At 31.9% G+C, this 26719-nt stretch overlaps 2 protein-coding genes and 1 long non-coding RNA gene across 5 annotated transcripts in view; 1 reads left to right on the forward strand and 2 right to left on the reverse strand.

Annotated features, from left to right (window-relative positions):
• On the reverse strand, window positions 1–24639 carry LOC105145258 (GTP cyclohydrolase punch). 2 transcript variants are annotated; one of them, XM_087407197.1, is made up of 6 exons: window positions 23932–24639; window positions 14738–15031; window positions 7925–8134; window positions 4739–4904; window positions 3734–3850; window positions 1–2275 (listed from the first exon to the last, which is right to left on the reverse strand). In XM_087407197.1, exons 2-6 carry the CDS (start codon window positions 14910–14912, stop codon window positions 2146–2148), a joined length of 798 nt encoding a protein of 265 aa, XP_087263323.1. In that variant the 5' UTR covers window positions 14913–15031; window positions 23932–24639; the 3' UTR covers window positions 1–2145. The 2 variants fall into 2 exon arrangements, with proteins under 2 accessions (XP_087263323.1, XP_011053006.1); XM_011054704.2 differs by lacking the exon at window positions 23932–24639 and adding an exon at window positions 15709–16007.
• The window catches only part of LOC105145257 (hypothetical protein), a 19551-nt gene continuing 14840 nt past the window's right edge, over window positions 22009–26719 (forward strand). Inside the window, exon 1 of one of the 2 annotated variants that reach the window (XM_011054703.2) lies at window positions 22009–22115. Coding sequence is in view for 1 of the 2 variants with exons in the window: in XM_087407198.1 (XP_087263324.1) it covers window positions 22338–22357 (20 nt within the window). In the remaining variant the exon portion in view is untranslated. Of the gene's footprint in view, window positions 22116–22322; window positions 22358–26719 lie in introns of those variants that run through there. The other variant, XM_087407198.1, reaches the window with a different exon arrangement.
• Window positions 24845–26719, reverse strand: part of LOC147909344 (uncharacterized) — a 4735-nt gene continuing 2860 nt past the window's right edge. The window contains exon 3 of the long non-coding RNA XR_015545459.1: window positions 24845–26387. This is a non-coding gene — a long non-coding RNA (uncharacterized LOC147909344). The remainder of the gene's footprint in view (window positions 26388–26719) is intronic.

The following is a 26719-nucleotide window of genomic DNA, read 5'->3' on the forward strand; positions in this document are numbered from 1 at the left end:
TGTCATCGAAAATATAAATATAACTTTTTATATAATATTGTCAGAAAAATATTACAAATATTAAACGTTTACTTTCATAAGTATAACTTGAACATCTCTCTCCAGCCTTTTGCGGTCAGAAAGTATAATCGGAGAATATACTGAAGCTCTGTCACTTCAGTCTGTTGAGGCAGGAAGTTTTTAATCACATACTTTAACAAAAATCGATATGTACACAATAAAAATTGCGTTATATTACATCATTAATATTAGCAAAATCTCAATGTGAGGTGCGGTACTCGTGGATTAGCCGCAAGCACGCGAAAAGTAAAGTGCAACAAAGACAACATTCTCTATATAAATTTTCACAATCCCAGATAAAATAGAAATCCTATGTAATCGTGAATTTAACAATGCTTATACGAAAAACAATTCGCGATATCTTTATTTTAATTAATATAGAATACACAAAGTGAATTAACTTTAGTTTAATGATATGCATTTCTCGTGATAGTCGAGAATGGACTTCCGAGGGTGGACAATTTTCCCTAGGAAACATTTCGACGAATGGATAGGCAGATGCGGTGTGTACTTCGAAAACGATATTTTTTAAAGTTTGTCACGATGCGTAATGCATGGCTGAAGCAATGCGCATTTCGCGACACTTTTTTCGCGAATTCTTTTAAAATTAAATCAAACTAAGATGAGAAGATCATTCATTGAAGGTGAATGATATGTGGCATCTGATAATAAGCGCTTTTGAAACAAGTTTTCCTAAATGAACCTATTAAAACATGTTTTTTAGAATTTTAATTAATTAAGAGGAAGTTCTTTGATATTAATCATGTTTTAGAGTTATAAAAAAACCGTTAATTTTTAATTAACTTAAAATGAATTTCATTTTAATGTGTATATTTTGACTTGAGGCATAAATCAAGTTAATTTAATTTTAGAAATCAAAAACTGCGGGAAAAGAATAGGTATTCTAATTTTTGGCAATATTTCAAATATAAAAATATATCTGTTTTAATCACGAAATGCGCTTATTAACAAATGTTAAATGTGGCGAATAAAAATAAGCGATCACGCGATGTAGATCGGATAGCCGCAATGCGAAACCCATGGCTGTAGAGTTTCGCAGCTGCGAGAAGTCCGAATATCGCGAAACGCATGACATAAAATTAAAGACCATGGCACATAAAAAAACTTAAGAAGTAATCGACCAATCACAATAGAGACCGTAATGTAAACAGTAGCGAATCCAACATGTTGATTTCCTTACTGCTTAAATCTTACACCTTAAGTTTTTATATGTGCCAAGGCCTTAAGTTTTGAAAGCCCACATAGTTGACGCAAACAGACGAAAGTTCGAGCGCGGTCTCTTCAAAAGAATTCACTAATCTACGGGATGTATAATTTATTGTCATGAGAAGCGCATCGACTATCGTGTAAGTTTGCGATCAACGGGAGCTTTCGTTGAAAAATTTCCTAAAAAGCTCCTTCGTAAGTGACAAACTCGCTCGGTCAAAGATGCAGCGAACATGGACTCTACGATAGGAATGTCGCTGATCCAACAGCAATTTCCTATTCCCAGACGTTTTATTGCATTGAATAATTCGTCTTCGAATTAAACCGCTATTTTTTTTCGCTATTCCTTTGCACCGGAATGCACATCGCTCGCCGTCTTCATCGCGACGCGATAAATCGCTCACGAGCCATCCGCGTCATAGTCATTTCGAAACGTACAGGCGTCTTTGTGGATGACTATGACGCTTCATAGTCGCTATTGTCAATGTCATTCGATCAGCAGTTTGAACGCATCCTTATCAGCGCGGGACACGCGTCGAGCATCATCTCCACCATCCGCTATTACACTATCTTGGTCCCAGAAAGCGATCGCTCTTGAACTTTCTCTATCGTATTTACAATACAGATGGAATCATTGTTGAGGTCGACGAATGCATGTATGATTTTGTTTTTCAAGAAACAAATAAAATGCAAGCGGGTGGGACGACTTTTGCGGTGGCGGCGACGACAATGATCCCGAAGTCCTGTGGGCGAGGGCTTCGCAACGAGGTAGCGGTCGGATGTCGGAGAGTAGTCGGGATGTTGAAATCTAGTGGTCCCATGGTAGCCGACGATAATGACATCGTGACGCGACTCCGTTTACTTGTTGTGCACCAGATTCAGAAATTCCTCGCGAGTCTTCGGATCATCCCGGAACACGCCCAGCATCGTCGAGGTCACTGTCTTGCTGTTGATCTTTTGCACACCCCTCATCACCATACACATATGCCTGAAATATATGCAAAGATTTTTTTCCTTTTCTCACAGTGGGTGTGTTGTGTGTGCGTGTCGTGTATATAATTAATAAAATCGCGATAAGAAAATCATAAAAAAGAAAAAAAAAGAATCATACCGTTAGAGCTCATGTTGCAGATAGCTTTAATAGATTCGATTTGTTGTCTTCTCGCATCGAGAGATAAATCTTATCACGAGCGGGAGGATTTGATTAACTAATGGCGACTCGGATTCTCCGGCTTGAGGAAACTCGCGTAAGCCCCGATGTCGTAACATGACGACACGTATCGCTCGTAATGATTCGTAATAGCTCCGATTTCTGTTTATCAGTTTATCATTTTCATAGAATAAATTGGCTTATTCTCGCGGTACAAGTCGAGCGGAAAAGTCGCGTCGGTCGCGTTTATAAATTATTTGCGCAGATCGACGAGAATAGCGTCGGTCTTTGCGAGAATAGCATCGTATTAGTAGTTATTAATTATCGGTTTATCACTCTCGCAGGATAAATCGGGCGGCTCGATGGCGGCAAGACAGTACTATGAAGTATGAATTATCCGCGTTCGGAGGCTGATAAAAATAGTTTCGGTGCACGCGAAAATAACCCTGATAATAACATTACTCGCGCGACAAGAAGACAAAAATATCTAGTCCTGATACACCAAGAGTAAAGATAAATCTTGGCAATAGCATTACGAACTATTTGCGTGGAGTCTCTCAAAAGCCTCGTCAAAGGATACTTCAATTATCTAATTACTAATACCTCGGAAAATGCAATTGTAAATTGAGGAAGCACGTGGCGTGTTCTTCCTGAATTATTCACGATTGTGTTGGGTGTGCTCGTGTTTTCCATATTAATTATACGAAACGATTAATAACCCCGGCTGACCATTGAGGTGATACTCGTGCACCCCCGCTCGAGATTTATTGGTCGTGCTCATGCATACGTCATGTAACGAACAACCGGATTGTTACGTGAATGTTTTAATTATATACAACATTCGCGCGGCGATACAAGGTCGTGTTCCTTCGCGATCGTTCCACCTGAAAACTATTCCGCGAGTTGTTGAAAGGAAAGCGGTCTTAACTAGCGAACCGACTCAACATCACAATACCGTCCGAATTATCAATATATAATTAAAAATCATCCTATGCACACAGTCTCGGGAGTCAATCTAATCAGTAAGTGATTGACTCGAGACACTACTATGTGTCCTGATATTATAATGTATATTGTATGATTTTTAAAGTTATATATTATGTAGTTTTATTATTTTCTAATAATTTTAATTTTTTTTCCGATTTATTTATTTATTTATTTATTTATTTTGTAAATTATTCGTTACGATCGTTTTATTTTTAAGTGGTCTCATTTGTGTCAAACAGAACAATCGCTTCGTCTTTCATAATTGAAGCTATTAAAATTTTGTGATACATTATAGAATTTTATACGTACACTCCCTCAATCACGACGGCTACTCCTGCAGGCTGCACAGCCTTTGTGACCGCTATCGCAATTTGCTTCGTGAGTCGTTCCTGCAATTGAAGTCGTCTGCTGAAGATCTCCACGATTCTGCGGACAGGAAATTCTCTTCTCAAAATCATTCTTAAAACTCACCGAAAAATACGCCATTTAAAATCGGACCTAAAAGTGCATGCAAATATTTCTTTTCAAATCCATTACCGAAAAGGATGCTCGTAAAAACTGAGGGAAAAAAGGTCAACGGTTTAGAATAATGTCGTTCGAACAGCGTATCGGAATGCCATCGGTTCTGTTTCCATTATTGACCGTTTACTTTGCTTTTAAGCAGGTGTTTAACGAGTAAACGGAGACCCCGGGCCGTTATGCGCGTGAAAGTGTGGTCTTAGGAGACCAGTCTCGTCATATTCTTTCTTTTCGCCTTAATATGTCACTAATCAAGGCCAGGACTAGTTAACGTGCAATTCGACGAAATTGTCAAGGCACGCGACCGTAAATATCGCAAATTCCGGTGAATAAAGAAGCGAAATTTCTTCCTTTTTTATTTACACGCTCACAATCTACCGCGCAATGTTTAAAAAAAGAAAAAAATTTTGCATTAACAAACAAAGATTGTAATCTGAATTAAAATTGAAGAATATACATATATGTATTAAAACATAGAAAGTAAAGGATGACACATTTTAATATAATTAAATAAAGGTTTTTTTTATCTAAGTTTAAAATTTATATTGAGACCTCAACTTAAGAGATTGACATCTTCAATGTTTATCGATTGAATTATTATTAATGTAATACTTTTTACGCATGAAGGAATGATATATATGATACGTGACAGAATCGCAATTAAGTTGTGTGTCCAAATGGAAGAGATTAACCGATCTTAAATCGTGAACAATTTACATATCAAGTTAATCACTTGCAATTCGAAAAACTCGATAAATCAAGACAAGATCTTTAATTAATATTTAATTTAATTACCTGGCGAGTTTGCTGAGACCTAATACCTTCTTGCAAGGAAGGTAACCGATCGACACCTTGCCATAGAATGGTACCAAATGGTGTTCGCACATGGAAAACATCTCGATGTCTTTTACTACTACCATCTCGTCGTGATCCTCATCGAATATCGCGTCGTTAATTATGTCTGTAACAATTATGTCAAAATTTTTTTATCCAACTTAGCCGTAACGTCAACAAATGCAGAATTTCCAACGAGTTTTATGAATTAATTGAAATTATGTTTCACACATGATGAAATATATCAAAATCTTTGGAAACGTGCAATCCCTTTTTTAATTTAGTGATTTATGAGAACAGCTGGCAGCATTATTTCGTGAAAGATGTTCTTTCGTTCTAGCGGACGGATTATCCTGGCTGTGATTTATTCGATATTGACCTACTTACTGCACCATGGATCCTAGTAGTAGTGTATACATACGCATGGACAGTCGGTATATGTCTGTAGCTATATAATGGTGGTGCTACTGGTACTCTCCGACCGTTTCCACGGCAACCTTAACAAGAAACACCCTCGCGATAACCGACAATGATGAATGAAATGGATTCGCCTATCCAGTTGATCGTGCTTGAATTTTCCAAATGACAACAGAAAAGACTGATTCTAAATGACAAAACTTTCTAACTTGTTGAATTCGATGTATAATCATGGAATAGCTACCAGCACAAACGTGGCAGAAATACATTTATCATATATTCCTAGCGAAGTGTATGAAAATGAATTTCATACAATATTTATTTCTCGGGTATATAGTCAAGGGATGGATCAGCGGCTCTCGTTTAAGTGAAGTCATTTCCTTTCCTCTTGTATCCCCACATACGGGATGCTCTCCAACTGTAGAACTCGATTTTATGACCTAGTAGCTTAAACGTGATCGACTTGACCAATTCGATTAACTTTTATGGACTGCCACGCGTATGGCATTTAAAAAATTCTACCACGTTAGAAACCTTAAGAAATTTATCGACCAAAAAATATATATGTACCTTTTTAACGTTAAATAACATATACATATATAAATATAAATGAACTTGTTAAAAGTATTTGAGTGAACAAGCAGTGAGCGAGATAAAAGCCACAAGTGGAATTGTTCGCGCAAGGGAATGAGTAAGAGTGGTCGAGCTTTCATACGAAAGTGCCTCGTTTCAGACCCCGGGCTGCATGCGTATCGCCGTTAACCGTAAAAGCTTATCTTGAGGGTCTCTCCATTGTTCAAACCAAAGTAAATTAAAATCTCCCATCTATCACTTATAAATACTCCCAGTTTCAAGCAGGATCGTTAGATACTTAATTATCACGAAATTCAGGAAAACATTATGCAAACTCAAAGTAAAAAGAAGAAAGAGAAATAACTCTTGGATCGTCGAGATAAATAAACCTCGATAAATTTAATTAACCTCGAAAAAATTGATACAAAAGAACATTTTCTCGTTTTGATTCATTAAAGATTTTATACGAATTAAATCTGTATTTCTTCTATCCAAGGATTTTTTTTATATACTGTTAATTAAAAGTAAATGCGCATCTAAATATTTTTCGAATTACACGATAAAATGCTATTCAGCATATCGTGCTAAATTCCTTTAAGTACACAAATTGCGAGAACGAAATCATCAAATAAGAAAAAGAATTTGTTGTCCGTGTCGACTTGATGATATGCTAAACTTTTTTCTGAATCTCCGCAAAACTACGTAATTGTTCAAGCATCGTGACATTTATATTGGATGTATGTGACGCGGAGGAAGAAGAAGGACATGAAGAGGATTTTCTTTTCAAGTTGCGCCTCGTGCGTCCCTGAGAACTCCATTTATACCAAGAGCTTTACGCTCTCTTTTCTATGAGTCGCACTTAAGTTCCACCCTCTTACCCCTTCAACGTCCCATTCTTTTTCTCTCCCCCGCTTTCTCATTCTGCTCGCCATAGAGAGCAAGTTGAAAGAAAAAAAAAGATGAAAAGTGTGGTACTTTTTTACAGAATATAGGCGCACTTCTATAATTTTGTACTATATTATTCGCAATAAAAGAAATCTGATTAAATCACGCGATGATTTCCCAGTTAATTATTTTATTTTCCTTGTAAATTGTACTTTTGATTTTGATGTAATTACTTCATGTCCACCGCAGAGACTAATAGGGTTGCGAAATAAGTTCTGCATTTTTCCCATTTTTAATTAATGAAGAACTGCCTCTGTCTCTCCCTCTCTTTCTCCCTCTCCTGCCTTACTCTCTCTTTTCGATTGCTCAAAATTACTTGAAAAAGTAACCGTTATCATCTAATAGTTTAATACTATTTATTATGAGTGTACTATTAATATAATTGTTAATTAATATAATTGATAACATGGATGTATTACAAAAAATTCCAACTTAGAAGAAATTTTCCCTGATGTTGTAACACAATGATGACACATGTATCTATGTCGAAAATCTTAAATTAGCCAATCTGTGATAACATGTATTTTTTGAACTAATGTACCAAAATTAAGGGCACTTTTTCAGGAAATAAAAGAAATTTCAATAATCTCGCTGATCGTAAAACGACTCGAAATGTCGTAACATTCCTTATCACAACTATAGGAAGTCAGAAATGGCGTCCATCAGACGATCGGCAGTCGTTGCTGTTAAGCATGGATCGCAATCACATATAATTGCCGCTTGTAGAATTCATATTATACGGATCAAGTGTAACCTTGTATTAGCCGACCTTCAAATCAAGGCTGCTACTATTTTCTCTTTTTTTCTATTGCTTATACATCCGCAAGCATATTAGTTTTGCAACATTTCCAGTGTTAAGTCGAAAGGAGAGCAGCATTTAAATAATTCTAAACGTTCTAATAAACATTCCAACAATTTCGATTATTATTTTTTTTAGCTGAACGTATTGTGCAAGAATAATTGCGATTAATTTTAAGGAGTTTTCATATTGTTATAGCTTTTTTAATTTTTGATATATATAAGTAAAATGACATTCAAAATTATCTCAATAAGATTTACTATGTCATGATACAAAACAAATTAAATAAAAGTCAGAGTAAGAGAGAACTCGCAAGAGTCTATTCTAATAATACATGAATATAAAATATGTGTGTGTGTGTGTGTGTGTGTGTGTGTGTGTGTGTGTGTGTGTGTGATACAATAATAACTTACCATCAAGACTCTGATCATATCCTTTCGTAAAGAAAAGCATAGCCTTCGCGGCGCGTTCCGGCGTTTTTAGAAGTCCCTGTCGTTCCGGATCTTCGCCCAACGAACTCAGGAGCAGCTTATAACTTCGAGACATTTCCGGTATCATCGACTCCCGTGTGGGTGGTCGGTGGTCCAACTCCAAATCGTGATGAAACATACATTTTTCGTGGCCTAAAATGCAAACGAAACACATCAGCACCGGTTAGAGTCCGGAAAATGAAAACCGGAACACGCTCGTGAAGACGCGTATTTTCCCAACGATCGTCAAGCATTTTTGATAGATAATAACGCTACGAAACGAACGACATATCACATCTTTGTTATCGCGTGTCACGACCCGTGAATCGCGCATATTCGCACATAAAGAATGGAATAAAGTACCGTCACACCACGAATGAATGTTCCGCACATTATGTATGAGATAAGATTTCTTTTCAATAAACAAAATATTAAATCTTACAATACAAGATACAATTTGATGTTTCATTCAAATATGGATCCGTTTGTTTTTTTCATTTATTCAGAATCCTATTATAGCACACAGCGCTTACAAAGCGTTAACAGAGAGCTAAAAAAGCGTATATAATCGGTTTTTAGCGTTTTGCAAGCGTTGTGCTACTTGAGATGAAAAAAATCTTTAAAAATTCATCAACTTTTAACTTTCTAAAATAAATATTGAAACTCCATAATAATAAAATGTAGTATAATTTATAATAACCAAAAGACTCAAAAAAACTTGAACTAATAGAAATCGCTCGGTCACTACTGTGAAAGTCACATCCTATAAACACATAATATTATTAAATAATACTTTAGGCATATTTCCAAAATATTAAATGTATCATTTGAAGAATATTTTACTGAAATTATATGATATTAAATAATATTCTTGAAATATTATTATTATTATTGTTGTATTATTATTATTATCTATTATTATTATTATTATTTTCTATTATTTTTTTGTAAAATTCATTTATATTTTCACATGCAATTTATTAATTACAATTATGCATCGGAAATTTACAATTTTCGAAAACGCATATTGGAATCGACGAGATTCGAATCTACGGGATGATAATCTAGCACCCTAACGCTGAGCTATAATCGCACACTTGTCTGGATACTTTAGCATGTGATAGTAGAGACAATGTGATTATATAGAGACTGAGATTTCTGGATTAAATTACATAGATTCTTATAAACATTGTATCACGTTTATCATATCGTTAAGTATCGTTTTTAATCTCAAATTTTAGATTACTTGCCTGATATAAATTTTCTATGTTTCTCTATCATTTTCATCATATAGCTTAATTGTCGTTTTTAAACAATTTCTATCTGGTCATGTTTTGAAAATTAATAATTAATAACATCAATGAAAATTAATAATTAATAAGATCCTATCGTGTTTTTGAATTGTAAATTTCAGATTACTTATCTAAAATATTTGATAGAGTTTCTATACTTCTGTATCATTTTCGTCAGCTCAGATATCGTTTTCAATCAATTTCTATCTGACCATGTTCTATCAATATTAATAATATTCTTTCGTGTTTTTGCTTTGTAAATTCTAGAATTTGAAATTTAATCTTAAATTTTAGAATCTGAAATTTACGATTAAAAATATGATAAAATATTATTAATTTTGAAATACACGACTAAAATAATTGATTAAAACCGACATTTAATTGTATAAAAACGCTACAGAAATAAAAAAAATATGTCACGTACTTTAAACGAGTTATCTGAAATGTACGATTCAAAAACATGATAGCATATTATTAATTTTAATACATGACCAGATAGAAATAGATTCAAAACGGTATCTAAGCTATACGGCGAAAATGATAGACAAATACAGAAAATTTATTTAATAGATAAGTAATCAGATAAATAATCTGAAATTTATGATTAAAAATGATATAATATTTATAAGAAATATAATTTAATCCAGAATGTCCCTATATGTTAGAATAAGATAAATTTTATGGAAAAATTATCGTATCCTATAATTGGCAACATAATGTGACATTTAGGTTATTAAATAATTAATTACTCAATAACTTAAATGAATAATTAATTATATAATAATTTTTTTGTGGAATAATTTTTTTACAATATCTATCTATTTAAACATATAGGGACATTTCAGATTAAATTGTATAGATTCGCATAAATCATCCTGTCACTTATTTTATAATATATTAAATCAAATAATGTGACAAAGAAGCTTGTGTATACAGTTACTTACTCTATCTTTAAATAAGATATAAAATGATATATTATATATAACAGCTTTATTATGTATGCTGAAATCTGCAAAATAATTGTTCAATGAAGAATGTCATATTATATTGCCACGATATATATATATATAACGAAAGAATGTTTATATGAACAATACAATTTAATTCTAATATATATATATATATTAGGTGTTGGAATTAATTCGTAGCGTTTTACAAAGTATTTATAAGTTTTAAAAGTACTTTCATTAATGTATTTTTTAATGCTCATGTGAAATAAATAACATTCTTTCATTAAAAACGCTACGAATTAATTCCAACACCTAATATATATATATATATATATATATATATAGAGAGAGAGAGAGAGAGAGAGAGAGAGAAGCTTGTGATCTCTGATAAGTATTCTATTGTTTATTTAATATAAGATATAAAACAATAGAAATTTATAACTTTTCCATCTGTCGTGATTTTAATGTCCGAGATACGACAGATTCTGATAAAAATTATATAGGATTCCTATCAGATTTCGTGATTGGTCGTGGCTTTATTCCATTCCGCTAAAATGTGTCTTATATCCTAGAGCAGAATTTGCAGAATGCACAATTAGCTCTAAGAGTCTTGCCGTAAATTACTTTCATTAGATCTACCAAAACAGCATTTGTCATTAGCTCGCATTGATTGCGCATCCGCAAGTTCCGTTCAATGGGACATAGGAAAATGAATTCCTACGGATCGGAAATCACACATACATACAGGCTCATTGCAGACTTCGTTTTGTATACTCATTTTGATTTTGATTTACATTTTCGCCTTTCTGTATGCTATTTATACGACATTCGTATTCTAATCATATTGATCTCTGTATTTATCTGGAGACTTATGCTCGTATTCATAGTCAGGCCTTATATTTAAAGCTTCCTTAAATTTTTATTTTTAGATACTCTACGAATTATTGGCTGCTGAGCATCTAAAGATAAATTTAAGAAAGCCTTAAGTACAAGATCTGGCTATGAATACGGGCATTAATTAATTATCTTCAGGATTATGTTCAGATTACCACCCGAGTGCCACCCAGGTATCATTCTTGTTATTTATCAAATGTTAAACAAGAATTACATGACACCCGGATAACAGGTCCATCGCGATGTACGTAAGACAATAATTACAATTTTCATTATCTAAATCTAAATATTTTAGTATCTACATAAGTGGTAGATAAAATAAAATTAGTCTATACATAGCTTGTTATTTTCAACTTAAATTTCCATTATCGAGACATTTTTTTATGTACTAAAATAAATAAATAAAATGTAGCATTTTATATTGCTTACATTTTTTCCTCTTCTTGTTTTTCCCATTTTTTCCAACCTTCGCATTTTTCTTTTTTTTCTTTTTTTTTACCTAAAAAGTACCTAAATTTTCGAATACTTTTTCCTTGTATCTGTATCTAGACTTAAGTAATTATCAAAAATATATCTGTACTTATACTTAAATACTTTTTCCATACAATACCTGTATCTAGATATCTTTCAAACGTATCTGTTCTACAAAATGTATCTGTTCCAACACTAGTCAAATATGTCACATCTGATTCTGATACAAATTTCTGGCGGCGATATGTAACTCATATGCGATCGTGTACGATCATGTATTCAATCCTGCAGTTGACATATGATAATAAGGTTCGCATATACTTCGTAGGCGATCGGATATGTTCGTATGCCTTTCATATACTATTCATAGACAAGTTTTATCCCAAATTTATGATAGGATAGTGATCAGACTTTGTACAATAAGGATTAACATGTCAATAGTGAATAGATTCGATCAGATATTTCAACTGATCGAGCATACCGTTAAAGCATATCTGCGTTAAAGTTTTTATTCTGTCGGCAGAAAACTTTTGGATATAATCTGACAGCAAACTAACAATAAAACATAAATCTGTCATTTATCATATATGAGGCATTTTATTTATGTAAATAAGTTACGAAATTCTCGCTTCTGATAATTTATTATATAATATATCTGATGATCTATTATATAGATTCTACGATATTTCCGCTGAAGAAATTTCCAGTGAATGTTTCGTAAAATCTGCTTTTCAACTAAATTCGCAAAAAAGTTGAATAATCTGATTTATCTGACACATGTGGATAATGAATCAAGTTCGACAAAAATATATTTTTGATTCTCTGTCTTCAGTGAGTTTCTCTGTATTTCATGATTACTACGAAATTTTTCTTGAATCTAAGAGTAAACTTCACTGTCAGAGTAAATTTCCCAGAGATTCAATAGATGCAGCACGAGCAGCTCGCATCGATTGGTACGGCTTTTGCGTAAGTGTTGACATTTTATTAGTCACTGCGATTCAATGACCGATTCAATCGATTTTTACAACAGCCTACGAAGTTAATTGATAGTCTCGCGTTACAATATTATCCTCGTGGCACGCCGCATACTTATCTGCGACAAATTAATTAACGACTAAATTATAAGGCGAGTAACAAAAATTTCGCGTACGCATCGTTCTTCTTCCACAAACAGCTTAATTGTTCTGTCGTGCGAGAACAAAGTTCTTCGGCATACGTGATTAAAATAGTACCTACGCGTTTCCATTTCGTGTGCGTAAACGGTGCGTAAGTAGAAAGTGCTCGGCAAAACAGATTCAAGGTTTCGCGTGCAATATTATTCATGGACTCACGAACGATCGACTTCTCTAAGATAACGACAACGACGGTACTGAGAGAAGCACGTGTTCACGTTGGAAACTCAGTTAGCCCGTCTCTTCCTAATGAACCGTGTCACATAATTGAATTCAATGCCGACGACAAAGCGGTCATTAGAGGCGTGGAAAATTCGTTCAATATGACATGTAAAGAATATCAATTCCATTATCAAACTCCGCCAATTTCATCATGGAATAAAAAATGGAATCATCGAAAATGATTCAACATTTTAGAGACTAATGACAGCGGCAGAAAAACCGCTTCATTTTCACGCAGTAGTAGGGGCAATTCTGTTTGACAATAATAATTGCTTTCTTTATGTATTAACGTAATAAAATATTCATAATTTCGAAATAATATTCATTATTTCAAAAGTTCTGTTCATAATTGAGAGATAATTTTTTAATTATTATGAAAAGGAAGACGTATTCTTCCTTTAAAATATCTCTACAATATGATAATTTATTTATTATTATATTTATTATATTTAAATTAAGAATGATTAATTACCACATAATCATCTAAAATCATTTTTCCGTTTAAAACTGTTCAAACTTTCAGAAAAATAATATATAACACAATATCGAATTATTTGTTTAAAAAATATGTTTAAGCAGACAGAAATATGTCTTGTGTTTAAGAAATGATTCATACGAGACTCTCGATTATAATCACTCTTTTTATTATCATAGGAATTTTACCGATTTTTCAATTATATTTTTTCTCTGGAATTTTTTTGTGATATCACCCCCTACCATCATTTTTATAAATTACAGTTAAACGTTACACATCACTATAACTGTACCCCAACGGACGTGCCCATACTTGTTTATCATCTCAAGATTGCCGAGATAACATGAGAACAGTCGTTCCGATGACCGTTCACTCAAATTTGATACGTGTTAATATGGAAAGATATTACGGATTTTCTTCTATACATAGATACATTTCCCGTAATGCTCCGATTATATATAATCTCTATTTCCGATATAGACTCTATTTCGTACATTAAATATAATAATTTCCCATAATTCATGTTATAGATATAATAATTTATTAATTTTTAAATGGATGATTTTTTTATATTCATGAAATAAAAATATAGATACAATGGTTAATATGAAAACGTTTAAAAAAATATTTCAATTTTAATTATTTAAAAAAAAATAAAAAAAAAGATTTTTAATTTTATGCTAAATCTGAGACTATTTATTGTTTCTCTTTGGATTTCGAAATAATGTCGTTTTTCTAATGAGAATCTTTTATAAGGTTATCAACTCTGAATATCAGTATGGTTCAAAATATCTCAGAAAAAAATTGTATATATAACATTTTTGTCAATTTATTTCTTCAAAATGCAAATAGAATGTTAAAAGTCAATTTGTATCGTAGAATTATTTGTTAAGCATAAATATCAATAAAAGTAGTCCATTTTTTTTCGTCCATTTAAGTCTGACATTATAACGAGATATGAATAAGAATTACGTAGACTACGTACGCCTACCAATCGCCTCGAAAAACAAGAAATAACTTGATACGATGCATGATTGCGATATGCTATCATATAATAATTACAATAACTCTTCTATCACTCACAAATACCTTCCTAATTCTTAGGAAAGATGCGCTATCACTCAACATAATTCAATAATTACATGATATACAATTAATGTTTCAAAAAGAATTAACGAGGCAAAATATAATTCTACAAGGAATTCTTCTTTACAAGTGACGATTTTAAAATTGCCATGATTTTTACGTAATTTTAGTCAAGATGATTCAAACTGCAATACCTTTTGTCGTGGACGTACGTGGTGTTCTAGGTGTTCCAGGAACGTCTAAATCGGTTTCTTCGATATTGTCACTCCACGAAACCGCCCTCAAAGGTAAAGGTTTCTTGATTATCGAGTTGTCATCTTCGCCATCGTACATCTTTAGCTTCGCGCACTTGCTAGATATTCCGTTCATGATTGACAATATTCCGGCACCGATCGTTCGATTCTTGACGCTTGTTCCGATTCGGGAGGTTTGAAGGTTTTCGAATGTGTGTTTGAAGGTTTCGAACGATTTGGAAAGTTGTACTGTATCTAGAAACATTTGAAATATATTGTCAAAAACAAGTTCATAAAATTAATTAGATATATTAGAATCTCGGAGTTAGATACATTTTTGTATAAACGCTTTGTATAAAAGTTATCAAACGATATCAAAGATAGATATTTCAATATTAATTCATATTTCAATACATAAAACAATGGTATCTCTTATATCATTATCTTATTTTTAGCATTTATCTAATTTTTATTTCTTGAAAATTTAAGTATTAATTATATGAGGATCATTGTTATATTTAAGTGACAATAATAACTGTTTTATTAATGAAATATTAAAATAATCGGAAGTCTTCTAAAATTAAAAAAAATCTTGTAATCATTGTGTATCATGTAATTATTATGCATTTCAACTGAATTTCCTCTTTATTCAAATAAATATTAGATATCACTTTAAAGAGCCTCTCTTCACTAAACATCACTCGCAGTTGCCGCTTGACATTTAACATTTGTCGTATCAAGAACTTACAATTCCGCGTCACGCGCACGAAAAATAATCAGTGTCGCTCACGAACCAGGGAAACGAACTTCTCAAAATAATTAAATTTCGAATGAAATTTTACACAAGAGAATTCAGATTTAAATATTTACATGAGATAAAAAAACATAGTTTCTCAAAACTTTTCTACATCCGACATTCCTGATGGACTTACTTCTAACACGACTTGCTGTCTCGCGACAAAAGAAGCTGTGTTCGTCCTGAGGACGATCTCGGAAGCTACGCGCCGGCACGGGCCGTGCGTAACACACGCAAGGGCGGCACGTGCAAAGCAGAACAGAGGAATCACGGCTAAGACAAGGTAAGCCGGCACATGCAACAAGCGACGGACGCGTGGAGAAACCACGACGCAAACGATACTCAGAACGGGCGGAGCGCGACTGATGTGGACCGATGCGAATATTGCGAGCTCAACCGAACGGAGACCGAGAGATGGTGGTGAGCGAACGTCACTCACGAGTCCTTTCGTATATATGCGCGCGACCCCTCTCTCTCTCCCCCACCCCCACCCCTCTCCCTCTCCCACCCCTCTCTTTTTCTTTCCCTCCGTCAACTATTCCTACTGTATCACAAAGAACTACGAGCCCTCTTCGCGTCGGAGATTACGGGAGAGACAGAGAGAGGACACTTTTTGTCTCCGATTTGAAAACACGCGCCGGGGTATCCAGATATTGTATTGAATCATTAGAATATTGATAAATATCAAGTTATTAAAATAATATTAAAAATCGCATTCAAAAAGATTTTCGGTTTATCGTTACCAAGTTTCTTAGTATTTAATTTTTCTTCCTTCATACGTATTTCATACTCGTATTGATGATCGACAATACGGAAATGACTTTGCAGGACTCAGAATCACCTGATCCTTGAGATTTGAATGCATCGAGGGGAATTAATAGAATCATGCCCTCTTGGATTTTCTTCTTTTCTTTTGTATTGATCTAGATATGTCTCTTTCATCCATTCTGTCAAAAAATTGCTTAGATATTATTATAAAATAATATGATAAAATTATAAGATAAGAAAGTCTTTAAATAAGACTATCTATTAAAGATTTAATAAAATTTGACTGTAAGTCAAAAGTCTCAAAGCTAATTTAACTGTAAGCTAATTAATTGATTGGATAACATTGCTTGAAAAAATTTTATAATTGGTTTGTCAAAGAATTAGTCTTAGATTAATTGAATGAAAGAAAATTACTTGAAAAAAATTGGAAAAAGAAAAGGAACTTTTTGTAAGTCTGTAAATTCTAAGACATAGAAGAGCCTAATACTGTCTCGTTTCGTCAGTAGGGAAATCCCGACTTTCTTTACGTCAGCTTAAGGTGTAATCAGAAAAATCCTTAGGGAACTGAATCTGGGATTTCCATTTGGTTTGTTTCCCATAAAGATATGTAATACTCAGCCACATTAAAACATTAAGTCGTCATTCTTTCCTTCGTTCGTCACTGAAACTATACTGATTCTCTCGCTAATTAAATCTTTAAATAACTCTACATGAAATGTGTGCATGATATATACATAGATAGAATAGTTTTTCCGCCTATACTTACAATATTTATTACAATTTATTCTGAAATAACAAACGTTTAAAAAAGATGAAATTTTATTCTATTCTAAGATTATAGATTCCTCTCTCTGCAGTTAAGATTCCATTAATAATTTATAGCATAGAAGATATACATATACAAAATAAAAAGTAAGAAATAAAGAATGAGCATGCTTAGCATAATAATTTCATTTTACAAAATTTAATACGCAAGATATATCCAAACAGAACAACAAGTCATTATGATATCAAAATGATGTCAAAATAATTCCAAAATAATCATTAAAAGTTATTTTTGAATCATTTCCGATTCATTCTAATATCATTTTGACGTTATCATGACATTATATCACTTGTTCTGCTTGGGTATAGTAATGTAGATATGTGTGTATAATATAAAATATTAACACAAAAATATAAGATAAATGCAAAATGATTAAATGTACGATATGTACAGTTTAATTTATATTTCTGTCGTACATTAATCGTGCCTATGTAACGTTTGCCAGTGTTGTACTCGAAAAAAAGACAATTGCGCGATTTTTAAATTATAAATGCTATTTATTAAATCAAAATATGCTACAAAGAAATCACCGCGCCGTTTTATTCAAATGACGTAAGCATGCATGCATGCACGCACGTGACAGTGTCCTATACACTTGCACCAAAGAAGAAAATAAAAAAAACAAAAATAGGTTAAATAGGTTTTGCGAGAGCCGACCGAAAATATCTATGTCATAATGAATCCTGACGTCAAACAACCGGTTCTTTTATTATATATATGCATATATATATATATATATATATATATTATAAATATGCATTTCCTTGCAGAAAAAGGGACAGGTTTATTCTTCATCCATTTCCTCGATACCATATTTTCAATTCTTGCAAAAAAAACGTAAAAAATGAATCCCGAGTTATCTTCGAGTTAATTACTCATATCCAGAGCTAGTTTCGAGCTTTAAATGTCCATGCTGTTATCCTCCTCAAGAAAAAAAAAAAGTCGAAATAGCACCACTTTTTGTTTATACATGTTATATAAAAATTACAGTAGCTTGAATCACGAATAAAGAAATATTAATATCGAGACAAATTATAAATCCGAGATAATATTAACATTCTATTCTTATTAGCACACGTTATGTAAGTGATCTATTAAAATCATCAATTACTGACACGACTACTTTAGTTTCTATTTCTTATGTCCTTCGAAAGAGTTTTATATAGTATATCGTGAAGAATAATATATCAAGCCCACTTTAAACAATCTATAATTTGCGTCAGAAAGATATATATAATTCTATTTATAATTTTATGTCAATTAGGATGTTTAAAACAAATTTCAAATTCTGTTGTCGCCGCATTAAGAATTTCAATATTTGAAATTTGTTGCTTTTTTTGTATCGAGCGTTAGAGAAAAATCATCCGCTGAAATTAAAATTTCTGTGAAACATTTTCTATTACATCTCTATGCAGTACATAATGAATACAGAACGTCCGATACATGTACGAGGAGAAAGATTAACTCAGCAAACGAGAATGAATTGAAATGGACTAAAATAGATTCAGATTTTCAGAAATACGGATTCATAAATATTAAAATGAAATTTTCAATCTTGAGGTGAATTTTTATTCATTTATAGGAATTGCATAGAGCATATCTTTATGCCTTTCAATCTAAAAATAATATTAGCATCGTGTTTTCTGTGCATCGTGAATACTATTCAATTCAGAATTATGAATAGGAAGTGTACAGGTTTTTTAATTCAGTTTAATTCAAAAATAATATCAGCAATTTCTGTGCAACGTGAATACTGCTCAATTCAATATTCTGAATGTGAAATGCAGTTTTTCAATCCAATTGAATAAAAAAAGTTTTTATTTAAAAATGAAAAATGTTACTTTAATTATTCAAAATTATGAGTAGGAAATTTTTTGTTTTAATTCAATTAAATTAAAAAAAGTTGTAACGTAAAAATAATTGAGCTAATGTTTTTTTGTTTCTTTTTGATTGGAAGTAAAATGAATTATCAATGTTAACACTAGCAAATCACAGTCGAACACATCCTAAATATTACAATCACGCGTAACATCGGCCAAGCGAGATTAAATTATCCGATACTTACCCAATGTTGTCTCATTGTAATGTAAATTATTTATATTTTATCTGTTAAATGATGATATTTTTATTATATCTAATATAATTTCGTGTACTGGTTTAACTGATTGTAATTGAAATAGAGAATGAATAACATATTTACCAATTGAAGAAATGGTGTAGCGGGTAATGTAAAAAATTCATAATTCAGAGATCCCAGGTTTCGAATTAAGATTCCCACTAAGGTGCGTTTTTTAATACTAATTTGAAGTAGTTAATTTCAATATAATTATTATAAATATCTTAGAAATAAAATTTATAACCCTTAAATATGAATGTTTTTTTTTTAATATTAAACTAGTGTCAGATTCATTTTCATAGATTTAAAGTACGCATTAAAAAAAATTAATCCATTTTAATTCATTCTCATTTACTGAGAATATACTAGATTCCTACACACATCTATTATAGCAGTCATACCTGGTTAGATACAAGGTTGGATAGTATTAGCTATCAAAGGATTGGTCTTACCCTCGATAGTGAAAATGCGCATTACCGAGTTGGCCTCGATACTTTTTGCTCCTGCATGCCTGTCTTTTTGCCACTCATATAAGAAAATTCATAGCGGAAGAACTCGATTCTTTTGGCGACACGCTTCCTACATGGACATTCTTTGCAGAAACGAATAATTGAAGTGAGTTTGCAAATTCCTCCTATTAAAATTTTTACACGAAATTGTATATTCGTAGAAAAAAATTAACGAAAAAATACATCATAAAAGTATACAGTGCCTGTCAAAAGTTCCAGGCCGGCTGAATATCTCGGAATGCATTTTTGAGAAAAATATTTTAGACAAAAATTACAGGGTTTAAAAAGATCTATTTAATGATCTTATCAGTTTGACCTTGAGTGACGTCACCAAGGTCAAATCAAGATCACATCAATTTTTTAAAATGGTATATCCAACTTTTGTTTTCAGAATCTAATGTTATAATGTAAAGCTGATGTTGAAAACTTTCCAAAATGCTATAAGAAAATATTTTTTCATTAAGTATTTTTTGAATTATGCTTGAAAGTGACAGTACCGCTGGCATTAGCATGACCCCAGGCGACTGACGCTAAAACCTTTTGAATGTTGTTCAGGGTCATGTTCTGGATATCATTTGTTAAGAAGCCATTGGAGATTATTCCTCTTATTTTCATTTTTGCACTAAAAATTCATTTTTGCGTAAAAATTAAAATAAGAGGTACAAATGATATTCAGGACCATAATGCAAGTAGACATGATGTGTTCTTGCGCATGTTTATCTGCTGCAACCAATCAAAGTTTGACCTTTTTTTGCCATTTTTTGGTGGATTTTGTTTCAATACACTTGCTATGACAGTAAAACTCAGTTTCACGCATAGTAAATAATCACTTACTTATAGTAAATAATTATTTATTTATTACTTTTTTTACTATTATTTATTACTTTTCATTTAATATTTAATATATTTTTTAATCATTTCAAATCATATGACAACCATGCGAATGTATAGGATTATAAAATGACGGAAAATGAGGTCACGCGTTGCCACAATATAAGTATATAGTGTGGACACTGAACTTTTTATGTAGTCTTCAATTTTTAGCGCGCATGTGTCGATTTCCAACCAGGAATATGGTTGTCTTCAGTAAGTTAAAATTACAGGTTAAGTTAAGTTAGTTGAATCTCCTTCCCATAAAATATAACTAACCCTTTTGTCTATAATATTATGTAAGACTCGTGGTAAAGAAATCAAGCCAAACATAAGTATCACGGGTGAGAGCCATACGTCGTTCGTATAAAGCTTTCAATAAAATATAAAGCGTTCAATAAAATAAAATTATTTTTTTTTAATTTGTAAGAGAAAAGTAGGGCAATAGGTTAATAAAATTAAGTTTTACAAAAAATTAAATCAAATTTTTTTTGGCTATATTGTGTAGATGTTATATTTATATACGATAAAGTATTCTCGTAATAAAATATGCATTTGTGTATGTATTGGATCATTTAAAAAGTCACTAGGTACTTTGTCACTAGATGTATGACCATCAACACACATCTGACAAAAAACCGCGGATATTTTTTAGATGACCCAATATATATTATTAAATTATAACTTTACATTTAATTACAATTTTCATGCAATATATTATTTTTTCATATATAATTATTCAATTACAATTTTCATATAGCATTTAATCAATTATTATTTTTAATTTTCTTATTACTATTTAATATTATTATTATTAATTTGAACATTATCTTTATGTAACGAGTTCGTTAACATTATTATATAATTCTGATTTAAAAATATACTTGCTATAAGCAATTTTCATGACACGATCGAATTATGTCTTTTTTTTTTAGAAAAATCATTCTGTAACTTCATAAAAATTCAAATTTATAAGCGCCTTTCCAACCCACAACATGGCGGCGAGTCATGTGACTCACTACATCAAAGGTGCCGACACTCAGTATACATATTGTGTGTACTTATACTGTGGCGTTGCTATGCGGAAACTTTTCTTAATAACAAATACAGTATCTACTTGCATCATGATCCTGAACAAGAATCAAGAGGTTTTAGACATCGGTCGAACACCTTGAGTAAGCCTGGCTCTACAATAGATTTTTAAGCCATAAGGAATGGGCGAATCACAATCAATTATTTTCTTCGTATTCGACTGCAATTGGTCAATTTCTTACGGCTTATGGCTTAAAACTAATGCTAATGCCGGCAATACTGTATGTTGCAAATCAATAAGTATCCTATTTGAAGATAGGTGGCGTTGCTGATGCAAGTTGGCATTATCATCGTGTACTACTATCTTTCAAACGACGACGATACAAAAAGTAATTGCGTAGTTTTGAGCAATTCGTAGCGAGGTATGTTTAGTGTTTTTCGATACAATGGAAAAAAAGCAATATCGGTATAGATGACATCAACTTCGTTTTTATTTCTTCGTACATTTTTCATCCAAAAATAAAAAGTGAATCACAAATCGATATTGATATTTCTATCGATATTGCTCTTTTTCTATTGTATCGAAACATAGACCTTTATATATACTACTACACTGCTAACGCTTTAGGAAAAGCTTATGTGAAATGGATCCCGAAATTGTACGGTAATTCTGCGCATACGTCACGAATTAATTAATTGAAGAAATGCAGTTGGCTGTGTCTTGCGATGTTCTGCATCAGCAGAATACATATATATATACATATATATATATATATATATATATATATATATATATACACACATGCCAAACGTAACTCTCAGTCGTGTGAAGAATAGCGTTTGAAAAATTATATTTTTTGTGGAAATTTAAGAAAAAAGATAGTGCGAGGAGTATTTTATTCTCGAATCAAACAAACATTGGTACTCGATTCTTGCTGACTCGGTTTAACTCGCTTCTTTTATTTTCATTGACTTCTACTGACTTCCTCCCCAGCAAACGAAAATGGATTAAAATGGATTAAAATTTTTTTAATGCGTACTTTAAATCCATGAAAATAGATTGAAATGGATAGAATCCGAGCTGACACTAGTTTAATAATCGAAAAAAAACATTTATATTTAAGAGTTACAAATTTTATTCCTAAGATATTTATAATAATTATACCTGGAATTAACTACTTCAAATTGATATTAAAAAACGCACCTTATGTTCAATTTCTTCACCTTTAGATAACTTTAACTAAGAGATATCTTCCAGAATACAATGGAGATAAGATCTCCTGGATAAGATTATCCGCAACTTATCTGGAAGTGAAGAAATTGGGTATTAGTGCGATTCGAACTTGGGACCTCTGAATTATGAATCTTCTGCGTTACCCGCTACACCATTTATCAATTGGTAAATGTGTTATTCATTCTCTACTTCAATTACCAGCTAAATCAGTACACGAAATTATATAGCTATAATAAAAATATCATCATTTGACAGATATAATAAAATATAAACAATTTACATTATAATGAGACAACATTGGGTAAGTATCGGATAATTTAATCGCTTGGCCGATGTTACGCGTGATTGTAATATTTAGGATGTGTTCGACTGTGATTTGCTAGTGTTAACATTGATAATTCATTTTACTTCCAATCAAAAAGAAACAAAAGAACATTAGTTCAATTATTTTTACGTTACAATTTTTTTTAATTTAGTTGGATTAAAACAAAAAATTTCCTACTTATAATTTTGAATAATTTAAGTAACATTTATGATTCATTTTTAAATAAAAACTTTTTTTATTCAATTGGATTGAAAAACTGCATTTCATATTCAAAATATTGAATTGAGCAGTATTCACATTACACAGAAATTGCTGATTATTTTTAGATTAAAAGACATAGAGATATGTTCTATGCAATTCCTATAAATGAATAAAAATGCATTCAGGATTGAAAAGGATTCATTTTAACATTCATGAATCATTTCTGAACATCTGAATCCATTTTAATCCATTCTGGATTGCTGGTTTGCTGGATCGCACTGTTTTTGCTATTTGCGCTCATTGATTTGCACTAACTTCGTGCTGACTTCGTGCTGACTTCGATTCTTAAACGCACCGACTCGCTAAGACGTTATATTCGTACTGTGATTCGAAAATAACACGTCCCTAACAAACATCGTTGCTCGACTCTCGCTGAGTCGGATTAATTAGCTCCTTATTTTTACTGACTTCTACTAACTTTCTCAGACTGTTTTTGCTATTTGCACTCGTTGATTCGCGCTGACTTCGTGCTGACTTCATGCTGACTTCATGCTGACTTTATTTCTTAAACGCACCGACTCATACTGTAACCGACTCACTAAGACTCATACTGTAACTCGAGACCACAGACTTTTATATATACTACTAGATTGCTAACTTTTTGAAAAAGTGGCCCTCAATTTTGATATAACATTATACGCATGAGAACTGCTCCGCGTGATCGCGTGACGTATATCTGCACACTATTTTGACAGATTAACCTAATTTAACAATTCAATTTCTTTAAACTCGATCTTATTGTATTACGATTACCTACTTAAATTTTCCTTCAAAATCTGATTAATGATATTGTATGGAATTAAAATTACAGAAATCGCTATTATGCAAAAGCAAAAATGTAAAGCATCAGGTCAATGATTGAGTAAATTAAGCTGTATTAGTTAACTAATTAAGATATTTATATAAATTATTGTATATAAAGGAACGTTTCATGATCACGGGTCACTTTTTCAGCATAAACAGTTAAATTGCTAATATAATATTGTCGATTTTGACATAATGCAAAAATTGTGTAGTCGCTAATATAATGTAATATTGTTGACGCAAAAGATGTTATGCTGGTTTTGAGTTCCTTGTATATAAAATCATTGAGAACATGTACATACTGATTGATAGTTGAAAAGTAGATGTCAAATCCTTTATTACAATTGTCAATTGATTGATTCTCAATATTTTGTTGTTGAGCGAAAATTCGGTAAAAATAAAGTCGATAATGTAAAAGTTGTAGTGTTAATCATCGATAATTTGTTGAAAGTCAAATGACAATCAGAGTCAATAATGTAAAAATTACGGTTTAGTAGTCTAATAGTTATTAAAAAGAAAGAAAAATGTAATGTATGGAATTAATTTTTATTCACGGTCACGCGACGAATCGTTAAACTATAGGTTGCGAATATGTATTGACAGTTCCTGATAACAATTATTAACATATCTTTCTATAAACACTGCAAATATCCGTACAAATGCAATATGTCTCTACTCTTCTATCTCTAAGATTTCAGAGAGACACATATTCGTTATTCTAATTTGACAATTTTCATTTCTTCTCGAATTATTAAAGATATATTTTTAGAAAATATTAAACAATTCCATATAATGAGATAAATTAAGAGTCCTGTCCTACAGGCCAATTTCTATTCGATTTCTCTTCTTAAACACACTCGCGAGTGAAGGATAGCATAATGATCAAATCTGAAAAATAAAAAACATCTCGCGTAAATATTCCGTTCGTTTGCCCTCGGAAGTCGCAAATCTTTTTTCTCGTTCGATTTCAGAGCGAAGAAAAAAAGAAGAAAACCACGTTTTGCGGTTAAAGTTACACGTTTTATAATCACGTTAGTTCATACTTTTTTCTTTGGAACGAATATGGCATTCCACAGAAATGAGAAAAGTCGAATAAATTATATACCTCGTGCGACAGTGATCGCAATCATGTTGTATATCTAATCCATGCGATCGTCATCATGATCGGCAAAAGTCGAGTCATTTTTCATCGCGTTTTACGCAAACGGAAACTCGTCCAGAATGACGTAGATGCGTTGACGTTGGCTAAACGATTCTAAGATTTTTTTAAATTACAATTTAGCTTGCCTTTCTCGTGAATAGTACATCAGCAGAGGAAAGTTACACAGAGAAAAATGCGTAAATTACGTGCGTAATGTATGCGTAACATAATGGCAGTATATCGTTTTTATGCTGGAGTATCATGATTCTATTTTTTTTCATTATTCATTGCAATTTCGTTTTTCTAATATTCCTGACAGTTTCTTTGGATATTCCTGGGATATCTTTATTGATAAAAATAAGACTGTTTGACTGTGTTCAACTAGTGAATATAGACAGATAAATAAAATATAAATTAAAAATATTGTGTCACAAATGTAATATCAGGAATAATAAATAAATAAATATATAAATTCCGAGAAACAACTAAAAAATTTTTTTTTAATGTATAACGGATTATATTACTTTAAAAATGAAAAAATGAAAAGATTGCACATGTTTTTTCAAATCAGCCTCCTTTTCCGAAGCATCACCTAAAAGACAATATAAGATAACTTCTTATTATGTATAAATTAAGCGCATTAAAAATTGTATGAAAACCGACCTTAACTCAAAAATTGTATTAATTAATGTTATGAAAGACAAAAAAGATATTCCACTCGTAATTATATGACGTGTTATTCAGCAAGAAATATTAATGTAAATCACTTTAACAGTAAGATTAAGTAATTGATCAATCACATGTAAGACACGTCTAATGACAATTTTACATATAAAAAGTGCATGATATCCTCTCGAGTTTGATGTATACCACCGAATATAGGAGCATGTTATCCATATTGTAGTCTTTTTTAGTCACTGATTTCAGATCTGAAATAAAAAATGTGCAATTCAAAATGACGGATATGGAGTACAAGAATTTTAAAAAATCCGTACATGAAAATCGATATTTAGTGATTTTATAAGTGGTTTTATAAATATCTGATTACTTATACTGTAATCACAATTGTTGAATTGAAAATAGCAGAAAAATGGCGATAATAAGTAAATGTACACGGAATGGTAATTTTAGCGTTATCCATCTTGTATTACGTGGAGGTATCACTTTATTATAATAAGGGCACATTTTTACTTCAGATTGAAATCAGTGACCAAAAAAAGACTATACTCTTGTACTTAGTGGCTATGTGTTAGACTTGAGA

The sequence above is a fragment of the Acromyrmex echinatior genome, chromosome 6, assembly GCF_024713525.1.
Source record: "Acromyrmex echinatior isolate Ae372 chromosome 6, ASM2471352v2, whole genome shotgun sequence".
Lineage (NCBI taxonomy): Eukaryota > Metazoa > Arthropoda > Insecta > Hymenoptera > Formicidae > Acromyrmex > Acromyrmex echinatior.

Bases quoted from the DNA above. Each gene is read 5' to 3' on its own strand.
- LOC105145258 (XM_087407197.1), bottom strand. From the start codon at position 14,912: ATGAACGGAATATCTAGCAAGTGCGCGAAGCTAAAGATGTACGATGGC. The intron at 4,905-7,924 runs GTAAGTTATTAT...TAATTGTTACAG, and splicing joins ATATGATCAGAGTCTTGATG to ACATAATTAACGACGCGATA. The intron at 3,851-4,738 runs GTAATTAAATTA...TCCTGTCCGCAG, and splicing joins GGTCTCAGCAAACTCGCCAG to AATCGTGGAGATCTTCAGCA.